Raw genomic sequence first — 22,290 nt, forward strand, 5'->3', positions numbered from 1 at the left:
GATGTTAAAGTAAAATATTTAAACAAATAATGAATGAGTAGCCATCTCAGTTTAATATAGTATTGCAAGTCTGACTCTTGAATGCACACAATTAACATTGCTAATACTCTGAGACTTGTGTTCCTGTGCATGGTGTGTGTATACTCATATAAATGTTATTCATTTCCATAGTTTCACAGATTAGCTAACCTTTATGTGGAAAATAAGCTTCCAGGTTCTCAACAGATCCACTTCTCTAAAATCAGAAGAGCACAAGTTGTTCAGATATTTGCTTTCTAGCCTTTCAGGTAAAGACTGAATGCAAACATGATCTAAATAGATGAAATAGTCTGTACTGTAGTTTGAATTTAAGGCAGAAGTTCATAGTGCAACTAATCTTTTATGCATTCAGATTTTAATTAGGGAAAATATATACATATTTTAAGGAAAACTCTGAAATTGGAAGACTATTCCTTGCTTTCTCAGGTATTATATTTCCCACTTTCTTCAATGCGATGTATCTCAGACACATTTAAAATACCCCAAATTCTGAATGCAACTGAATTTGCTTATCTAAGTGTTACATGAAGATGTTAAAATAGTAGGACTGATTCTGCTCATTCACATCAATGGGATCAGGCCCAGAGATGGTAAAGCTGCAAGAAATTGCAAACATTGTTACCTTGAGTATGACAGTTAACTATATAAATGACAAATTTTAAAGACCATCAAAAGGAAATATGTATGTACTGTAGTAAGATGCAGCCCTTATGTGTACATATGATTTTTTATCATTCAATTTGAGCATGAATGTAAACATTTACAGAAGATATTTTCTTACCTTGGCACACATTTTGCTCACTTTGCTCATACCCAGTTGCACACTGTATTTGGTGAGTTGGAGGTCGATGAGGATCAGCAGGGGTCCGTCGAATGACATTGTTTCTCCCACCAGTGGATTCAGCAGTTGTGTCTTCACGCCCATTATTTACAATAATTTGAGCTGTTCTAGGTAGACACAGGTATCCTCCATAGTGGTTAACACATTTCATCCCACCTTTGCATGCATCTGGGACAATTTCACATTCATCAATATCTGTGGTTAGCAACAACACAAGTCATGCTTTAAAATGGGACCTTAAAAACATTAACACAAGTAAAGAAACAAGTCATGCAAGCAAAGCACTCTTGTATTGTCCAAAATATCAAAAAGGATGTAGAAGATAACTCAAGAGAAAGGACTAAAATACTATTAACAAGCCTTTCACTTATAAAGATTTACTGTACCTTTGCACCGCTGCCTGATAGGATCCCATTCATAGCCATCTGTACATTGCTGCATAGAAAAGAGATTCCAAAAAATGACTGATTAATATTTATAAATGCTTCCATGCACTTGTTATTGGTATAGAAAATTATAACAGGCTGGTTAAATATTTTTGATAATATAGGGGAATTGGTCTTAGTGCCATAGTGCTATGTAACAACACTAATCAGAAGTTTCTACAGGAAATGTATAATCCTTTCCCAAATGTTGGCCTAATGAATACTCTAAATTAACAAATTAAGGGTCTGACCTTGCAAGGTGCTCAGAGTCTCCAGAAAGATGAGCACCTTTTGTTTCCAGGGAAGTCAATAGGAGCAGAAGGCTCTCAAGATCTCAGGACCAGACCATAACTTCTTTGACTCATGCAGGTGTAGATGACACTCCTGTTTAAGACCTGGCTCCTGCCAAGCCTTACTCACATGAATTGATATCAATGTGACTACAGTACTGCCAGCTCAAAAATAATGAGTCACACTCTAAATCACAACACTTAAAAAAAATACATTGTAAGTTCTTGTTGTCTTGATTTTGAGCCATTAAGGTTCACATTCTTAAGCATTTCTCTGCAGTCAGGAGGGCTACAAACTTTTTTTTTTTTTTTTTTAAGAAGAAAGTTCAGAGTCTCATATAATCATATGACTCCAGGAACTTGGGCTTTATGAAAAATAGCAAGTATTGTAAGACTCATCATAAAATTGTGAATTGCCTCACAGGGACTGCTCACGTGAGTAAGACTTTGCAGCATTCAAATGAGACTGCAGTGTATCTATTCACACCAGTATGGACTACCAATGTGAGAAAGAGCTTGAGGGATAAAGTCCCAGACTTTTTAGAAGGGCCTCTTCATTCTCCCTCTGCCCCAAAGTATTCATTTTCTAGTATGTAATGTCTAATTTTTTAGATGCTTAATTATCATCTCAAATGACAACTAGTGGAAATTGACTGAGCACTATAATGCCGTTGAAGTGCATAAGGATACAGATGTAAAACATCAATAGAAGTAGTACGTGTTTCTGTCCTGCTTGATATATTATATTATTTCTCACTTGATATATTATTTCTCATAGTGTTGCAGAAGGAGTTGACTAAATAAATCAGCTAGTCATGAGTCAAATTAATTTTTGCTGTTTCATCTTGTCTTTAGTGGAGCTGCATCAGGGATAAATTTGACCCAGAGTATTGCATGTTGCTCAATGTATTATGCTGAAGTTGTTTTGAGAAACTTATTACTAACAGAGAATGAATCAGCACTAAAAACAACAACATTTTGTTTATTCACAGGTGACATCAGTAATCTGCCAAATGTAGCAGTGAGCTGGAAGGAAAAGCCTCTAGTGTTAGGAGGGGGCAAGAATACTGCTAATTGTATTATAATTCTAGCTCTCTAAAGGAATGACTACATGCTGAGTTGACACCACAAAAGTTACTGTAGCTATGAAAACCCAAGCCCAAAGGAAAACAGCAAATTCATATATTTACTGAATCGCCCAGTTCCTGCTAATGCACAACAGAAGAAATGTGTACTTAATACTAATAAGCCAAATCCACTCCCATCAAAGTTAATGGGAGTTTTGCCACTGACTTCAGTAGAACCAAGATTTCGCTCAAAATGAATACAGCACATGTATCAAAAATATTAGTGTAATAGGGTACACTTTTAAAAAACAACTAAAACCCATTTAAAAAGTGAGTTAGGCATTTAAAGCCAAAGTCCATTGACATTCTATGAGGTTTGGCCTTCTAAATGCTAAAGTCACTTTGAAAAATGGGACATAGTAGTATACATCACTGTTGAAAATATTATGGGAGATCTTAAAGTCAGGCAACCTTGCTGGAAGGCTGCTAGATTTTTTTATGCATCTGACGAAGTGGGTCTTTGCCCACGAAAGCTTATGCTCCAATACATCTGTTAGTCTATAAGGTGCCACAGGGCTCCTTGTTGCTTTTGTAGATTTTTTTAGGGGCTACACAATAAAAAATGGAAAATGAGACTATGTACTAGGCATAATCTCACTTTTAAAGTCCTATTTTAAACCATGTAATACATTTTTGCTGTAATATAAGTAATTATAAGGTATAGACTAATTCTGCAGCATTTACTCCTGTGAGCAGTCCCCTAACTTCAGTGAGACTACTTCTATGAGCAACAATTGCATGATCTCAGGCCCTTTGGCCACACTCCTACAATGTGCTCCAAAAGGACAAACTTCTCAGCTTGTGTGGAATCCCACTAATTTCAGAGCAGCTCTGAGCAGGAAAAGCACTCCATCTTCATGAAACAAGTTTCAGGATCGGGGCCTTTGGTTTTAATAGGGGTCAAATATGAAAAAATGTGATGTTCCAAGCCAATGTAAACATTACTCTGCCAGGGATATTCATTACAAAAGTAAACGAGCAAACATAAATGAAAATGCAACTTGCATAAGGGAGGAAGCCCTGCCCCTCTATTCTTATCACATCCATTTGAGAGTGCAAGTAGAATATATTTCCAATATATTATTAGCAGCTGGTTATGACCACACAAACAACTGTTCAAAGCTATACCTGAGACTGATGATATGCCAGATAAAAACATAATAATTTAAACACTTCATTAAATGTTAAGACTAAAATTACAAAGTACTTATATTTTGTTAAACCATCTTGAAACCTCCTAGCAGAAATGGAGCAAAACCTTTGACTAATAGCTAACACATATGTTGTTATATATATTTTTAGGTAATGTACTAAGTTGGTTTTAAACAAATCATATACAATATTTTTGTAATTTTGAAGGGACATGAGGGCCTTACTTCACAGAACTTGGACTTGCAAATCACACTAAATCATGTCCTTTTCTGTTATGGATGACATTTTCCAGAAGGGTCAGATCTTTCTGAAAAGCATGGAAAAAGCCTCCCCTTATAATTTTGTTCAATTCATCTAATTCAATAATTAAATAAACCATTCAAAACAGAAGGTATCACCAACAAATTCAAAGTTTTCAACTGGGTTTCACAGAACTTTAAGATTAAAATACAAACTCAAAGAACTTTGAACTGAGCACTCTATATTGGCAAAGAACTATGGTGTGTCTGTTGAGGGTTATTTAGGAAAGAATTCCTACTAAACAATAGTTATCTCAAAGTCTATTAAACCTTACCGTGTATGTTATAGTTTCTTCAGTTTCCTGTGAATTTACTGTAGTAAAAGTGAAAGCAGCCAAGAACATAACTGTCAACATCATGAATCTTGAAATAAATAAATAAAACAAAACAATTTTACCACCTTTTACTGTTAAAAAGCTTAAGAATAACCAGCTATGAGGACAGATCTCACACTCCTTCCTCAGGTAAGACTTCCACTGAAGAATGAGAGCAAGATGGAGCCCTTGTCATATTATGAGGAAGTGGCTGAGATTTAGCAATGTACCAGTCTGTCTTATCTTTCCCCCCTTGAAGTAACAGATACTCATATAAGAAGTAACACTGTATCACATGCAAGCATCTGTTCTCTAAAATATCATCACTCAAGTACCATACATATTGATAACATTCTGGCAATTATCTGATTTAGTTTTAAAATTATTTTAAAATTACTCCATGTCCCACCAGAAATATATGTGTGAGAAATCTAATGGGTAAAAGTACCAAGGAAGCAAGATAAAAATAGATTTTACCTGGAATCTGCCAATTTTTTTAAACAACCTCATAAAGTATTGTCAAAATAGAGACTAAGTATGGCCTGTGGTATCCAACATGCTAACGTGGCTATTTGGCCAGTTGAGTATGGCTAGTTTGCTATAGTGGTAGCCACTATAGTGGCTATTGCTTCAGAACTGGTCGGACACCATGGGTCTAGCTCTATCTATGGCACCAAAAATTCCCAGACTCTGATGAAAGAAACAGTAATACAAAATGACAGATCTACTACCTGCATCCTGACTGTTTTTGGCCCCATTCTCTGAAACAGCACCACCTAAATAGACAAGTTTTGCTGTTCCTACTGCAACTTAAAAATCCAGACCCCAATGTACCCTAATGCAACAACAGTTCCACAGGAACTCTGATCTAAAATCTAAATGTTGCTGGGTCTTGCCCAACTTCTCCACAAACCCAGAAACAGTACCACTTTTCAGTATTCCACCAAACCATTCTGGACCTTCACTCACCCAGGTACAAGGAAGCTATCAACAATTCTCATTTGGTATATGTACTCTGCTGGCTGCCTGTTCCCCACTTTACCATCTACATTCAGTACAAATGCAGCTTCTCCTAGTCCACCACAATCATCTGGATCCCAATGTCTCAATAGTGCAACAGTGCTGCAAACACGTGTATCCAGTGACTACATCTGGCTGAGTTTTGGCCATCAACTTCCCAATCTCTCTATTATCACTTGTATTTGACTCTTCATTTCAAGGAATCCTTTTAATTTTGTCAATATATTCTGGCCACAAAAATGCTTTTTTTGTAGCGCTGCTGCAGTAAGCTGCATCGAGATCGGGGGAGTTAAGATAGAGAGAAGCAGGTAAACATGTTGAGATTTGGGTAAAAAAATGGGGGAAACTGGCAGGATCCAGGTGCCCGATCCAGGGCTGGTAACACTGTTGCGCCAGGATGCGCCTGGGGCCAAAATTTGCCGGGTTCAGTTTTTCCCCAAGCCCTTGGCAGATACAGCTAAGTGCCAACGTGTTCCATGTCCAGAGGGTTTGAAACTACACCCCGCTAGCCAGCTCCCGTTCGGGGTCGCGGCTCAGCCTCTCGCCAGGACCTGGGCAACGCTGGACAGCTGCCAGGCAGAGCAGGTAGAGCGGAGCCGTGCCCCAGCCTCTGCCTGCGCGCTGAGCGGGGAAACCCCCAGCCCGGGGGAGCCCTGCTCTGCCCTCAGCCCGGCGGTCCCACCCGTCGGCCCGGGCTCTGGTGCCCTCCCTGCGCCGCCCCCCCAGCTCCCGTCTCCCGCGCCGGCCGGTACCTGCAGCGCAGAGCGGGGCTCCTGTGCGGGCAGCTGGGAGCGGGGCGAGCCGGAGCGCGGCGGGGGAGGAGAGCGAGTCTCGCACGCAGCAGGTTGGCTCCGTCCTCTCCGCGCTCGCTCGGCTGCTGCTGCTCCCCCCGCCGGCCTGCCATCCAGTGAGCAGGGCCCGCTCCGGCGCTGGCTATTGAACGCCCCCTCCCGGCCCCGTGCTCGGGGAATTAACCCCTTCGGCTGGGGCGCGCGCTGCCGGGGGGCACCCACAGCCAGGCGAGCGGCTCACCCGGGGTCGCCCCCGCTGCTGCCCCTCGCCCGCCCCTTGCACCAGGCGCAGCCTGCGTGAGGCTATTGGGGGCCACGCGAGAGCAAGGGGGCCGCGTCCTTCTTGCGGGAGCTCCCACGGGGCTGGCCTCTCCCAGAGTCACTGGGAAGGCCCCGATTCTGCACGAGTCCTGCTGGTGCCGTCCGCGTTGAGCACGTGCAGGAGTGTTTTCAGGAGTCAGGCCATTGCGCGTAGGAGTTGCGGGGGAGGGACTATAAAAGGCAGCTGCTCCAGAGCATTTACCATTGCAAGTCAGGCCCATTTGCATTAGCTGGTGCGGTCCGAAGGACACAGGGTGCACTAGGGTGGGGATGAGTCTGGTAAATAGAATAATGCCACCATATAAATAAATGGTGCAGGCTCATCTGGGTTACTGTGTGCAGGGTGGTTACCCCAGCTAACAAAACAAATGGCAGGATTAGAGTGAATGAATGAAAGAGTGATGAGAATGATGAAAGGCCTGGGAAAACTCATTTGAAGGCTGAAAAGTTGAGGGCTGTTTAAGGTAGAAAAGAGATGAATCAGAGGGGACATGATAAAAGTATGTAACATGAGGAGTTATCTACAGAAGGTACATCAGGGTGCCTTTACACAGCAGGGCTTAACTCGAAATAAGCTGTGCAAATTGACCTACGTCAATTGTGTAGTTTATTTCAAAATAGCTTATTTTGAAATTGTGAGAGTCTACATAGCACTTATTTTGAAATAGAGCACTCTTCCTCTGATTTCCCTTACTCCTGTAGAATGAGGGTTACAGGAGTTGGAGTAAGAAGTCCTCTAGCTTGACAGTATTTTGATATTATTTTGAAATAACTGCCTGCTGTGTAAATGTGGACTAAGTTATTTTGAAATCATGTTTCTGTGTAGACATACGCAGAATACAAGAACAAGAGAGTGTTTAATGAACTGAAAGGTGGCAAATTCAAAGCCTGTAAAAATTCCCCTTCCCCCATGCACAGTTGTGAAATACATTGCCAAACAATGTTGTTGAGGCCAAAACTTACCAACATTTACCCTGGAATTGGATAACAATAACAGCCAGCATTGTTACACTGAATGCTAATGTACATTTTGTAAAATGTAGTAAACTTTATAATTCAGGGTTTAAGTTAAGATTTAATTATTCAAGATTAGGAGGCGACATGGTAGGGGGCAGATTCAGTATATCTGTCTAAAGTTGCTTGCATGCTACTTTGAAGAATCAGATGTTGGTCACTGTCAGAGACAAGGTACCGGACTAGGTGGTGCATAGAAATTTTTGTGTTTCCTGTGTGATTACTTTAATCATGCACTGACCTCGATGACACCTACTATGTGAGGATTTGTGTCTTGGATCTGATCCTGCAACGAGTTCAGCATGAGTAAATCTTTGTGACTCACTTCAGTAGGGAACTTCCCAGCCACCAGGATATGTCCATGCTGAACCCACTGCAACACTGGGGTCCAAATTAATGAAAAAATGTATTTGCCTTTTTGAATAAATAAGAAAAAAGAGATTTCCTCAACCTTGTTCAAATACAGAATTAGAACAAGATGCTTTGCAGCCTTCACTATAGTTTTTGGTATCACAAAGTGCCCCTCAATATGTCTGACACTACATGTTTCAAGCCCAGACTTACCATTAAAACATGGGGTGGTGGTAAGCAGGGTTCTGTGTTTCAGTGGACATTGCTATATATGAACAACTGAGCTGGGACAGATGAAAGCAAGTAAAAGGAACATTTAGAAATAAGAAAAAATAAACCCTTCCCTGCATTAACAATGTCTTTAGAGCAGGCATTCAGCATCATGAAGAATAACTAGTAAATCTAGATCTGATCTTGCAGACTGGAATACTATGAATAGAGCTTACTATAGACATAATTCCATCAGTGAACTCATTGGGGCTACATGTACGCTATTATGTACTATTAGTGAACTTAATAGGACTTGAGCATGTTCAATACCTTAGAAGAGGTGTTCAGTTCCTTGCAGGAAGAGGATTTATAATCACATTATATTTTATAGGCTTTAAGGGCCTCAGTCGCACAAACACAGTAGTGTATAACTATTTTTGTTAGAGTTATTACTATTATTTACCACATACTTATATTAGTACAGTCCCTAGTGTGGATGCAGTTAAATTGGTCTAAGGGTGCCTCCCACCCTCTAGTGCTGCTTATTCCCCTTCTGTAATAGGAATAGTGCACTGATCTAAAGCACCTTTACAATTGGTATAATTTTGTCAAGTCTAGGGGATTGTACCGCTTACGTACATTTTGGAAGATGTAGTAAATTATATTGCTCTGAAGTAGCTTGCACATTCCTTTAAAACATCGGTGATATTGGCCACTGTCAGAGACAAAGTACTGGACTAGGTGGTCCAATATACTGGGAGGAATTTAAATGGTACAACTTTTGTTTGTAAAAAAGTGCTTATACATATGCTTAACTTTATGCACCTGAGATGTTCCATTGGGACTACTCGTGTAGAGTTAAGCGCAAGTTTAACTGTTCGCAGGATTGGGACTATGTTTTTAGAACATCAAAAAAAATTCCTAAAAAATCTTTGAGCTTTTTGTAACGTAAAATGTGTTTAAGTATTAATACATGTTTATTCCTTGTTTTCATGAGACATTGTGCAATTCTTTTTGGAAAAGTATTTGGGTGAAACTAGCAAAAGTATATTTAAACAAAATAAATTAGTTAACTTTTGAAAACTTAATCCATCTTAAAACTCTTCAAGTATTGAGTAGATTTTTTTATAGCCAATCCATTTTGAATTGAAAAAAGCAGAGTTGAATTGAGTAAAAAACAATAATAAATCAGTAAACAAGAAGGAAGTGAAGCAATAAATCAGACCTCCAGCTGGAGAGCCTGCCAGATGAGCATGATTATTATTAGTAGTAGTTGTAAATGTTTGTGGTATGATAAAGACTCAAAGGCCCTAATTGTGACTGGAGTCCAGCTGTGAAAAGTGCTGTACAAAGAAATAAGAGCAGTGAGGGCTTTTGCTGTACAAAAATAAAAGAGATGGAAGATAGGAGACTTTCTTGGGGGCCAGTCCAAGACTTTGGAATGTAGTCCCACAGAAACAAAGTTACATCACACACCTCACCATTCTCTGCTTTAAGTGCAAGGTGCCTTTCTTTGACCTTGCCCTGTGTTAACATAAACCCATAGGAAGGGGTGTAGATGTATTTTTATATCTAAATATTAAAATTTCCAAACAAAACATTCCACTGCACACATGGGACAGATATGTACTCACATTGCTTAATGCACAACTGGAAAGTGCTCAGATGAGCTCAGTATAAAGAACTTATCTAGAACAGAAGTGCATAGGAGTTGGGGATATATGTTACAAGTCAATGTGTATCGTGAAGAATTGGCAGAACTTTGCTAGTGTCATTGTGTTGGTGGGGTTTTCTGTGTTTTAATATATTCAATTGGGGTACTGGTAGAGTGAGGAATGGAGAAGTCAGTAGGAGTTAGGGCATGATAAAGAAAGGAAAGTGAAGAAAGATGCTCACAGCTTATCACATGCCAGTCATCATCATGAGGCATCACAGCAGAGATGAGTCTTACCTAGGGATTTGGAGGAGGAGAAGGGAGAAGTTTATATGGATGTCATCATTCAAACCCCGTTGCCAGCTTTGTCCACATATTCACTCTGCTGATACCATTATTGGACCTAACCAAGTGAGTTATTAGATCAAGAACACATATTGCTGTGCATGCAGAAATATAATTTATGCTATAATGTGCCAAAAGTGTCCGTCTGCTATGTACATTGGACAAACGTCTCAGACACTTTGCCAAAGGATCAATGCCCACAAAACAGATATTAGACAGGATCACAAAGAAAAAACAGTTTCTTGCCATTTCAACCAGTAAGGACATTGTCTCAATGACTTGATTACCTGCATCCTGCTTCAAAGGCCTTTTAAGACTACACTTGAAAGAGAATCCTCTGAACTGTCATTCATGCTTAAATTCAACACTTTACACTTAAGTTTGAATAAAGACTCTAATTATCTTACCCATTACAAAGATAGCTTCCCCAATTATTACCTCTAATATCATTAGCTCACAGACATTTACCTCCCCCCCCATCTCCCTTCTGTTCTGAAATTTGATTTGTCCTTTTCATATGTGTTCATTTTTTAATTGTATCCTTTGGTATATATGGTTGTGACAATTTTCTACCACTATTTGATCTGAGGAAGTGGGTCTGACCCACGAAAGCTCATCACCTAATAAACCATCTTGTTAGTCTTTAAAGTGCTACATAGTCCTGTTTTTTATTTCATCATTCATAAAAGGCAGCATGGGGAAAAAAGCACAGAGGTGTGTGAACACTGGAGTGAAGGCACAAGTTGATATTGCAATACATTACTAGATCAAATGGGTAGAGCAGATCTAAATTATAAAGGTAAAGTAAAGGGGGATTTTCAAAAGGGCCCAAAGATTTAGGAGCATACGTTGCATTAAAAGTCAATGAGACTTGTGTTCCTAATTCACTGAGGTGCTTTTGAAAACTCTGTCATGGAAACTTGTGGTTGATGCATAGCTGAAGGGAGAGACAGTGGCAGGATTCAAAGAAGGGAATTGAATAATCCAGGTCATGAGCCAGCAAGATGATTTAACAGCAGCATATTGAACAGACCTTGAGGGAAACAAGGTTTCAGTGGTCAAGCCAAGAGAGGAAGATGTCATAGTTGTGAAGATATTCCTTTCTCTCCTTGGTGTCAACAGAAGACTATAAATGGGGAAACTCAAAAGACTCCTTCAGTACTCAGTATGGTTGCCAACCTTCAGCATTGGCGTGGACTCTCCCAGCATCAATATTGATCTCCCGGTGAGTATTGAAAACAATCCAGGAGATTTTAGTAGGTTATTTTAAGAAAATGACATTACGTCATATTGGGGAAAAAAATCTCCCAGACAGCCTCAGTTAGAGTTGGTCCAGGTAAGCTCAGGGATCATTACTTTATGCTATCGGATGTGTCAGATGTTAGGCCTTCAGAAGCCTTTGGACACGGGGCATCTGTGCTTATGAATGCCATGCTGCTCTGCCTTTAGACAGTAGCAAGTCTCTTAGGGGTCTCTGCAGAGATATAGACATTTTCATAGGCTGATTGGTTCCCAAGAGAGGAGAGAGGAAGACATTCATCATAGAGGATTCAGTGCACTTGATCTGCTCCATCTCTCTCCTCCTCCCCCTTTGCATCTCTGTACTGGGGCTGGCATACCAGTAATCCTACTAATTCTCTGAACTCAGGGATCACTCAAATCTAATGGTGCACTGATCCCTGGGATTTGCGAAGCTGTCCTTAGGGGAAGGCATGCTGAACAATTTGTTTAGTGGGGGCACTGAAATCCTCTGAAATAAAGTGTGAACGCTGTATATGATGGAAACCACTTCAAAGCAAGGGTTCTGCTGCATCCCCAGCAGCTATGCTTGGGGCTAGATATATGGAAAAGATTATGCTGTCCTGGGTTGTACATTGTGCGCCACAGAGGACAATGTGCATCATCTCAGATACTCCTCCCGTCCCTCCTGTTTTCCACCCCAGCCCCTCATGCAGCCAATGAGAATCCTCTGTGAAGCTTGCACAAAGGTGCCATTTTGGGAGGGTAGGGGCAGGCGAGGGGGGGGGGCAGCAGCCATACTCTCCAGGATGCGGCTTGCATTTCATCCCATTCCCCAGATGCTAAAGGAGTGAGGGGGAAAGTACTTGCATTCCATGTATACCTCTTACACCTGGCTGGTGAGCTCCCTAGCAATACAGCAGTGGCAACAAAGTGTGATGCAGGAAATGGATTTTATGCAGGAAACCTCATGATCCTATGTATTTGTTAGTCTCTAAGGTGCCACAGGACTACTCATTTTTAATGGTACAGCCTAACATGGCTACCCCTCTGAGACAAGTTTTTAAGGGCATTTGACATATATCTTCACAAAACTGGCAATTTAACAAGCTACCACTTGACAGAAGCCATTTCTTTTCCTCAATGTGCATATAAAGCTCCTAGAAACAAAAGTTCAAAGCGCTGAATAGGTTTTAACTGCATGACTCCTATTAATGTCAATAGGATTCATGTGGCTAACTCCCTATACAATGATTTGGAAATGTACTGGCCTGTGCTTATATCCAGCAGCATGGACATTAGGAGAAAACCATTTCATCCTTGCCTCAGAAAAAGCTTTCCCAATAATACAATGGCTGCAAAATAATAATATATTATACGTGTGATATGTAATAAAACATGGCTCAATGAATTCTGAATTCATAAGTCTTTAATTGCAGGAGATCTGGATTCAAACCTAGATTAAGGCAAAAAAAAAAAAAAAGAGTTGAATCTTTACTTAGCATTTAACAAAAATGTTATCTGTATCACAAAACTATCTTGGATTGTCCCTGCTCTGGAAAAGCCTAAGCGGATGTAAAGCTGGTCTGTCAGCAGGAGGGACTGAACCTGCAACTTTAGGGGATAAAGCCATGTGCCTCTACTGCAAAAGCTAAAAGCCAACTTCTTCTCTCCCTTCACTCAGTGGTATCAGCATATTGCAGTGTGGGATTGAGGAATACTGGCAGAGCAAATAGCCTATAATACAGTGTTTCTTAAACTGTGTTCCACGGCACATCGGTGTGCCGTGGAGAACAACAGAATTCAAAATGTCCACCCAAAAAATTGTTTGGTGTTCCTCAGTCTTAAAAAGTTTAAGAAACACTGCTGTAATATATTAACCTGTAGACCAGAGCTGGGCAAGATGTGGCCTGCCTAACACTTTGATCCAGCCCATGGACTGCATCTATCCATTTTCTATTTATATCCTGCTGCCTGTGCCATCAAATTTTCAGGTGTTGGCTCAAATAGCAGGATCTTGTTTAAATGACTCATGGTCATGGCACTTCCTAGGCAGGGGCTGGAGCCTCAAACCCTTTAAATCAGCAACTCTGGGCAGCTCCCCCCCCCCCCCCCAGTAGTGGTGAAACTGGGAACTGCAAGCCTTTTGCTGTGTTTTTAATTCAAAGCCTCTTGCCCCAGACAACTTCAGGGGGAGTCTAATCCCCAGCTCTGCCCCTTCTACCCCCAGCTCCACCCCTTCCAGGGAGCATGAAGCTGGCCTGTGACCATGTAAAAAAATCATTAAGTACCCCCCCTGTGAAAATTATCTTCCACCTTTGCTGTAGACAGTTCAATACATTCACTGAAATATAACTCCACGCTATCCCAAGACATATTTTTTCCCTTTTATATTAATAGCAATAACACATTTTAAAAACAAAGGTAATAGGTGAAGGCCATACTCCTTTAGTTTGGAAATTTCCATTTCAGAGGTACTTTCAAGGACTGCAGGGTCCAGACTCTTGGCAATTGGAAATATTTGAGAGGGCTGTGTGAGTTTATAGGTTGCCAGTGCAATACCTGTGATGTTAGAAATCTGAACTGAAATTAGATTACATGTCTGAAGATGTCAGTAGTTAAACCATCTGTATTACTATAGCCCTTTATTCCCCACTGGATCTTTTTGAATCCTGTAAGTCAGGTCCTGCCAACATTTACTGCTAGCTTAGTGATTCCTACCAATAGTAGTCCCATGAGGTTGATTCCTAATTCATAACTCCACATCATTTATATATTTATTTACTACTTTTCTGATATGAATGCACTTGATTGTTCTCCACTTCAGCTAACTGATTGGCACAATGATTTTCCTATATTATTTTCTCAATTTATTTATTACTTTTATTACTCCTTCTTACATATCACTTATATTGCCACATTAGCCCTCTCAGGCCTGATTCTGTGGTCACTTGAATAACTGCTCAATCTCCCTTGACCTAAGTGGTGACACGCCTGTTACATCACTGACTTGCCTTGCTACACCGCTCACTAATCAAGTGCAGTTCTCTTGAGCGAAGCGGACAGGGGACTGCAGACAGGTGAGTTGAAGAGGGAGAGCAAAGCGACCCCACCGCCGAAGAGGCTACCCGGTGAGAGTACAAGCTGTGGTGTGAGTGTGTGTGTGTGCCTGACTGTTTGAATTTTACAGTTTGAAGTGTGAATTGAGTCTGATTCCAGGTGAGTGCTAGCAGTTTCAGTTTCAGCTTCTGTGACAGTTGGGACTGAGAGCCTGCCATTGTTCCCTTGATTGCCTCTGATTAGCCTCAGGCTCAGCCTTCCCCTGTGTGACTCAGAAGGGGGCAGGCCTGACCTAGGCAAGCAGGCTTTAAAAAGCCAGAGCAGTGCGACCAGGGGAGCGAAGCGGACAGGGGACTGCAGACAGGGGAGTTGAAGAGGGAGAGCAAAGCGACCCCACCGCCGAAGAGGCTACCCGGTGAGAGTACAAGCTGTGGTGTGAGTGTGTGTGTGTGTGTGCCTGACTGTTTGAATTTTACAGTTTGAAGTGTGAATTGAGTCTGATTCCAGGTGAGTGCTAGCAGTTTCAGTTTCAGCTTCTGTGGCAGTTGGGACTGAGAGCCTGCCATTGTTCCCTTGATTGCCTCTGATTAGCCTCAGGCTCAGCCTTCCCCTGTGTGACTCAGAAGGGGGCAGGCCTGACCTAGGCAAGCAGGCTTTAAAAAGCCAGAGCAGTGCGACCAGGGGAGCGAAGCGGACAGGGGACTGCAGACAGGGGAGTTGAAGAGGGAGAGCAAAGCGACCCCACCGCCGAAGAGGCTACCCGGTGAGAGTACAAGCTGTGGTGTGAGTGTGTGTGTGTGCCTGACTGTTTGAATTTTACAGTTTGAAGTGTGAATTGAGTCTGATTCCAGGTGAGTGCTAGCAGTTTCAGTTTCAGCTTCTGTGGCAGTTGGGACTGAGAGCCTGCCATTGTTCCCTTGATTGCCTCTGATTAGCCTCAGGCTCAGCCTTCCCCTGTGTGACTCAGAAGGGGGCAGGCCTGACCTAGGCAAGCAGGCTTTAAAAAGCCAGAGCAGTGCGACCAGGGGAGCGAAGCGGACAGGGGACTGCAGACAGGGGAGTTGAAGAGGGAGAGCAAAGCGACCCCACCGCCGAAGAGGCTACCCGGTGAGAGTACAAGCTGTGGTGTGAGTGTGTGTGTGTGCCTGACTGTTTGAATTTTACAGTTTGAAGTGTGAATTGAGTCTGATTCCAGGTGAGTGCTAGCAGTTTCAGTTTCAGCTTCTGTGGCAGTTGGGACTGAGAGCCTGCCATTGTTCCCTTGATTGCCTCTGATTAGCCTCAGGCTCAGCCTTCCCCTGTGTGACTCAGAAGGGGGCAGGCCTGACCTAGGCAAGCAGGCTTTAAAAAGCCAGAGCAGTGCGACCAGGGGAGCGAAGCGGACAGGGTACTGCAGACAGGGGAGTTGAAGAGGGAGTTGAGCAGAGGAAGTGACTGATGGTGATGAAGACCCGAAGCGCTTGTGCCAGTACTTCTCCTGTCTCCTCCACCTGTGCCTGTATCCAGACAGAGAACCTGAGCATGGATGCCTCTACCCAGGTCCTGGTGTGGTCTTGCTGTATTTGTGGCTTGCAATTCCCACTGAGTGATCTCCAGGCTGGGGGAGACAACCGTTGTGAAAGGTGCCTGCTGGTGGAATCTCTCAGGCAGCAGGTGGGAGAGCTACAGGAGGAGGTGGCCAGGCTGAGGAGCATTCGAAGCTATGAGGAATTCCTGGACAGTATTCCTGTGGAGTCCACGGAGGTCACTGTCCTAGGATGTGGGACTGTTGACCAGCCACTTATGGAGGAGGCAGTGGTGCAGGGTGAGACCTGGCAGCTGGTTACTTCCGGCAGCAGGCAGTGTTCCACCCCTGCTCCTAACCCTCCCACTGTGTTGTTACATAACCGTTACACTTTACTTTCAGCAGGAGACAAGGAGTCACCCCCCACAGTGGAGGAGACCAGGCCTTGCACCACCAAGGTTGAGCAGTCTCCTGCCACCACTGCGAGGAGGAAGCGTAGGGTAGTGGTGGTTGGAGACTCTCTTCTGAGGGGAACGGAGGCACCCATCTGTCGCCCTGACAGCTCATCTCGAGAGGTATGCTGTCTGCCAGGGGCCCGTATCCGAGATGTTACGGAGGCATTGTCGAGGATTATCCGGCCCTCTGACTACTACCCCATGCTACTCATCCACGTGGGCACAAATGATACTGCCAGGTGTGACACTGAGCGGATCAAGTGTGACTACAGGGCTTTGGGAGTACGGGTGAAGGAGTTTGGAGCGCAGGTGGTATTCTCTTCTATCCTTCCTGTCAAAGGTAGGGGCCCGGGCAGAGAGAGGTGCATCCTGGAGGTGAATGCCTGGCTGCGACGATGGTGTCGCCAGGAGGGATTCGGCTTCCTTGATCACGGGGTGCTCTTCCAGGAAGGACTGCTTGGCGGAGATGGAGTTCACCTTTCCAGGAGCGGGAAGGCCTTGTTTGGACACAGACTGGCTAACCTTGTGAGGAGGGCTTTAAACTAGGTTTGTTGGGGGCAGGTGAACAAAGCCCACAGGTAAGTGCTGCATGTGCGGGACTGGGAGATGGGTTGGAAATGGGGGGGACTACGGCCTATAATGGGAAGGAGAAAGGAGGGTCAGGGCACAACAGGGAGGCAAGATCAAATCAGTATCTTAGATGCCTATATACAAATGCGAGAAGTATGGGTAATAAGCAGGAAGAACTGGAATTGCTAACCAATAAATACAACTATGATATCATTGGTATTACAGAAACCTGGTGGGATGGGACGCATGATTGGAATGTTGGTATGGAAGGGTACGGCTTGCTCAGGAAGGACAGATGGGAAAAAAGGGAGGAGGGGTTGCCTTGTATATTAAAAATGTACACACTTGGACTGAAGTGGAGATGAATGTAGGAGATAGCTGTGTAGAGAGTCTCTGGGTTAAGCTAAAAGGGGTAAAAAACGAGGGTGATATCATGCTAGGAGTCTACTACAGGCCACCTAGCCAGGTGGAAGAGGTGGATGAGGCCTTTTTTAAACAATTAACAAAACTATCCAAAGCCCAAGATTTGGTGGTGATGGGGGACTTCAACTATCCAGACATATGTTGGGAAACTAACACAGCGAGGCACAGGCTATCCAATAAGTTTCTGGACTGCATTGGAGACAACTTTCTGTTTCAGAAGGTTGAAAAAGCTACCAGAGGAGAAGCTGTTCTGGATTTGGTTTTAACAAATAGGGAGGAACTAGTTGAGAACTTGAAAGTGGAAGACAGTATAGGGGACAGTGATCACGAAATAATAGAGTTCATGATCTTAAGGAAAGGTAGAAGGGAGACCAGCACAATTGAGGTAATGGATTTCAGGAAGGCAGATTTTGATAAGCTCAGAGAACTTGTAGGTAATGTCCCATGGGAAGCAAGACTGAAGGGAAAAACAACTGAGGAGAGTTGGAAGTATTTCAAAGGGACGTTGTTAAGGGCCCAAAAGCAAACAATTCCGCTGTGTAGGAAAGATAGAAAATATGGCAAAAGACCAGCTTGGCTTAACAAGGAGATCTTGCACGATCTCAAAATAAAAAAGGAGTCATATAAAAAATGGAAACTAGGACAACTAACAAAGGAGGAATATAGGCAAGCAACACGGGAATGCAGGGGCAAGATTAGAAAGGCAAAGGCACAAAATGAGATCAAACTAGCTACAGGCATAAAGGGAAACAAGAAGACCTTTTATAAATACATTAAAAGCAAGAGGAAGACCAAGGACAGGGTAGGCCCACTGCTTAGTGAGGAGGGAGAAGCAGTAACAGGGAACTTGGAAATGGCGGAGATGCTCAATGACTTCTTTGTTTCGGTCTTCACCGAGAAGTCTGGAGGTGTGCCTAACGTAGTGAATACAAGCAGAGAGAGGGTAAGTTTAGAAGATAGGATACACAAAGAACAAGTTAAAAATCACGTAGGAAAGTTAGATGTCAGCAAGTCACCAGGTCCTGATGAAATGCATCCCAGGATACTCAAGGAGCTGATAGAGGAGGTATCTGAGCCTTTAGCTATGATCTTTGAAAAATCATGGCAGACAGGGGAGATTCCAGAAGACTGGAAAAGGGCAAATATTGTGCCCATCTATAAAAAGGGGAATAAGAACAACCCAGGAAACTACAGACCGGTCAGTTTAACGTCTGTCCCAGGGAAGATAATGGAGCAGGTAATTAAGGAAATCATATGCAAACACTTGGAAGGTAATAAAGTGATAGGGAATAGCCAGCATGGGTTTGTGAAGAACAAGTCATGCCAAACTAATCTGATAGCTTTCTTTGATAAGATAACGAGCCTTGTGGATAAGGGAGAAGCGGTGGATGTCATATACCTAGACTTTAGTAAGGCATTTGATACGGTCTCGCATGATATTCTTATTGATAAACTAGGCAAATATAACTTAGATAGGGCCACGATAAGGTGGGTGCATAATTGGCTGGATAACCGTAGTCAGAGAGTTGTTGTTAATGGTTCTAAATCCTGCTGGAAAGGGATAACAAGTGGAGTTCCTCAAGGGTCTGTTTTGGGACCCGTACTGTTCAATATCTTCATCAATGATGTAGATATTGGGATAGAGAGTACGCTTATTAAGTTTGCAGATGATACCAAACTGGGTGGGGTTGCAACTTCTTTGGAGGATAGGGACATAATTCAAAATGACCTTAGCAAGTTAGAGAAATGGTCAGAGGTAAACAGGATGAGGTTTAATAAAGAGAAATGCAAAGTGCTCCACTTAGGAAGGAACAATCAGTTCCATACATACAAGATGGGAAGCGACTGTCTAGGAAGGAGCATGGCGGAAAGGGATCTAGGGGTCATAGTGGACCACAAGTTGAATATGAGCCAACAGTGTGATGCTGTTGCAAAAAAAGCAAGTATGATTCTAGGTTGTATCAACAGGTGTGTTGTAAGCAAAACTCGTGAAGTCATTCTGCCACTCTACTCTGCACTAGTTAGGCCTCAGCTGGAGTACTGTGTCCAGTTCTGGGCGCCACATTTCAAGAAAGATGTGGAGAAATTGGAAAGGGTACAGAGAAGAGCGACAAGAATGATTAAAGGTTTAGAGAACATGACCTATGAAGCCAGGCTTCATGAACTGGGCTTGTTTAGTTTGGAAAAAAGAAGATTAAGGGGGGACATGATAGCGGTTTTCAAATATCTAAAAGGGTGTCACAAGGAGGAAGGAGAAAATTTGTTCCTCTTGGTTTCTGAGGACAGGACAAGGAGTAATGGGCTTAAAGTGCAGCAGGGGAGGTTTAGATTGGACATTAGGAAAAAATTCCTAACTGTCAGGGTGGTCAAATATTGGAATAAATTGCCAAGGGAGGTGGTGGAATCTCCCTCTCTGGAGATATTTAAGAACAGGTTAGATAGACATCTGTCAGGGATGGTGTAGACGGAGCTTGATCCTGCCTTGAGGGCTGGGGGCTGGACTCGATGACCTCTCGAGGTCCCTTCCAGTCCTATTATTCTATGATTCTATGATTCTATGATTCTGCTTTAGAAGCCAGTCGCCTCATAATGTATTGCACAGAACTTTGGGCATTGATCTTGGTAAGTCAGTTTACCTTTAAAATATGTTAAGAAAACTTTCAAGATCACCTTTACATGAGGGTGGCTGCATGGGCAGCACAGCTGATTTTGTTTTAAAATCTGAGGATTTGATCTTGCAAGATGCTGAGCACTCAGATCTCACTGATGACATGCGGGAATGAACTAAATCAAAGGGAATGAAAGGCACTCAGCACCTCATAGGATCAGGCTCGTTCGTATCAGAGATGAATCTGAACAAACTCTGAAGCTCCATTCTGGACTCTGCAGCTCAGGTCTTTCTCTGATAGATCTAAGGAGGCTGGTTCTCCACTGTGCGATGTCCCCTTTATGATGCTCTGTTCGTTCAAAAGAACATTAAATAAAGTGAACCCATCCATTGGAGAGTTGCCCTGGCATGGCAGCATCCATGTACTATCTGAATTCCTTCGCTTAGTGCATCAAGCAGCCTGACTAATATTTATCATGTATAGTCAGTTCTTTCTCTTACTTTCTCACCATGGAGAGAATTGTGTGTGCAGTGCAGTACTTTGTTTTGATAATAAGTTTTTTGTTTTGTTTTGGGAAGGGGGGAGAGGAATTCATTTTTAAAAAATCTACCATGTTGCTAATAGCGCTATACCTCACTGAGGTAGGAATGGCTGGAAAAGAAATGTGTACTATATCTAGTTCTGGCTGCTGGAATTACTCCTTGGGGCAATAGGCAGCCAGGCAAAATGTAGAGTAGCCCTGAGAGGCTAATTGTGTTGGTAGGGACTACTTATGGGAGGTTCTCAGGCCCTACATTGCTTTTTTTTTTTTTTTTTTAAGATTTCTTTCTCACTAGGATATTTAATCAGTCTTTGTAATTCTTACAGTCTTTCTATATTTTTAAAACTTGTATTTGTATACCGGGTCCATTCATTTATTATCTTTCTCTGAGAAGGTCTTTTCTATCATCACTTCCTACTGCATTCCTTTTCCCTATTATTCCTTCCACTATCTCAGCTTTATTTTTGGTGGCTGGTATTAAAAAACTCCAGTTTGTGAAACCTGCACAACTGCAGTTGTACGGCTTAGGTGACAGCAAGGTGCTGTGAAGTAAATGTAGCCATTATTCTTCCTGTCCCTTTTACAAGAAAACCACAGGTATCACAGGAGTTTGAATGTAATATGGAGCTAGGAGAGCAACCTGTTTGATTACAGTGTGAAATAGCTCAAACTTCTAAACACAACTCTAATCTAACAGAAATCGAACTTCTTTTTGACACTGAAAAAGTCTGCTTGAATTTATCTATATCTATAGTATTATGTTTGTTGTGTTCCTATGCAATACCTGATTCTGACGAGGATATGAGATACGAATACCACGGTTTAGTTCCAGAAGGACTTGGGAGATATAGATTCAAATCCCAGCTGTAGTTCTGACTTTTCTTTATAAGACAAAATTTGAAGAAACTGTGCATTGATACTTGAAATGGTGTTGATACAGGCATTGTCAAGAAAAGACGGTGTCGCTAGCATAAGGAACATAAACATTCTGTTTTTCTAGTATGCTTTAGGTTTACCAGATGTTAGTAAACACAGTACATTGATACAAAAGATGACACTGGACAGAATAAAATTTAAAAAGGAAAAATATCCTTTGTTTTGCTAAGTATTAACTCAAAGGAAAACTGTAGAGCATCTTTATTTCAAGCTATGCACTTTAATGATAAATAATATTTGACATATAATATAATTCCCATTTTTATAGCTGAATTAGAACTTTTCATTATATTTAACATAGACATTTTTATTAAACAATGTAATAGTTCTTTTTATGAAAGCCTGAAGGAACATAGAAATCAGTTCTTATTTAGTCATCCCAGAAAATAGCACGTTAAGGACTATTAAAACTCTAGAACAACGATTGCTACATCAAAAAAGATAAAGGCCCAAAATAAACCGATGGCTTCAAAGAAACACAAACAACCCCCAACCATGAGCATTTTGGAATAGTTGAGTTAAATTGCTGATGTCACTCCAAAAGACCCAGAGCTCTGTTCTGCCAATAATAGACTCAGTGTGTGCTGGACTGTGTGACTCTAGCCCCACAGCTGCAGATCGTAAATACAGTTCAGGAGATTAAAATATTAAAATGTCCCTTTTTTTGCAGCTGCAGAACAGCACATTAGAGATTCCACTCTACCTGTAAGGCCATCTGCTAACTCCCAATGATTTCAGGTGACTATATGTATTATACTCA

The 22,290-nt window shown here is 42.2% G+C and overlaps 1 protein-coding gene across 2 annotated transcripts in view; it reads right to left on the reverse strand.

Moving 5' to 3' along the window:
• The window catches only part of EFEMP1 (EGF containing fibulin extracellular matrix protein 1), a 74,061-nt gene extending 67,293 nt beyond the window's left edge, over positions 1-6,768 (reverse strand). Inside the window, exons 1-4 of one of the 2 annotated variants that reach the window (XM_075925509.1) lie at positions 6,260-6,768; positions 4,449-4,536; positions 1,267-1,315; positions 821-1,075 (exon numbers count right to left, since the gene is read on the reverse strand). In XM_075925509.1, coding sequence (XP_075781624.1) covers positions 821-1,075; positions 1,267-1,315; positions 4,449-4,536; positions 6,260-6,411 — 544 coding nt within the window. In that variant the 5' untranslated portion in view covers positions 6,412-6,768. Of the gene's footprint in view, positions 1-820; positions 1,076-1,266; positions 1,316-4,448; positions 4,537-5,456; positions 5,653-6,259 lie in introns of those variants that run through there. The other variant, XM_006122142.4, reaches the window with a different exon arrangement.
• Positions 6,769-22,290: the final 15,522 nt, after the last annotated feature.

Source organism: Pelodiscus sinensis, chromosome 3 (assembly GCF_049634645.1).
Source record: "Pelodiscus sinensis isolate JC-2024 chromosome 3, ASM4963464v1, whole genome shotgun sequence".
NCBI classification, from domain to species: Eukaryota; Metazoa; Chordata; order Testudines; family Trionychidae; genus Pelodiscus; species Pelodiscus sinensis.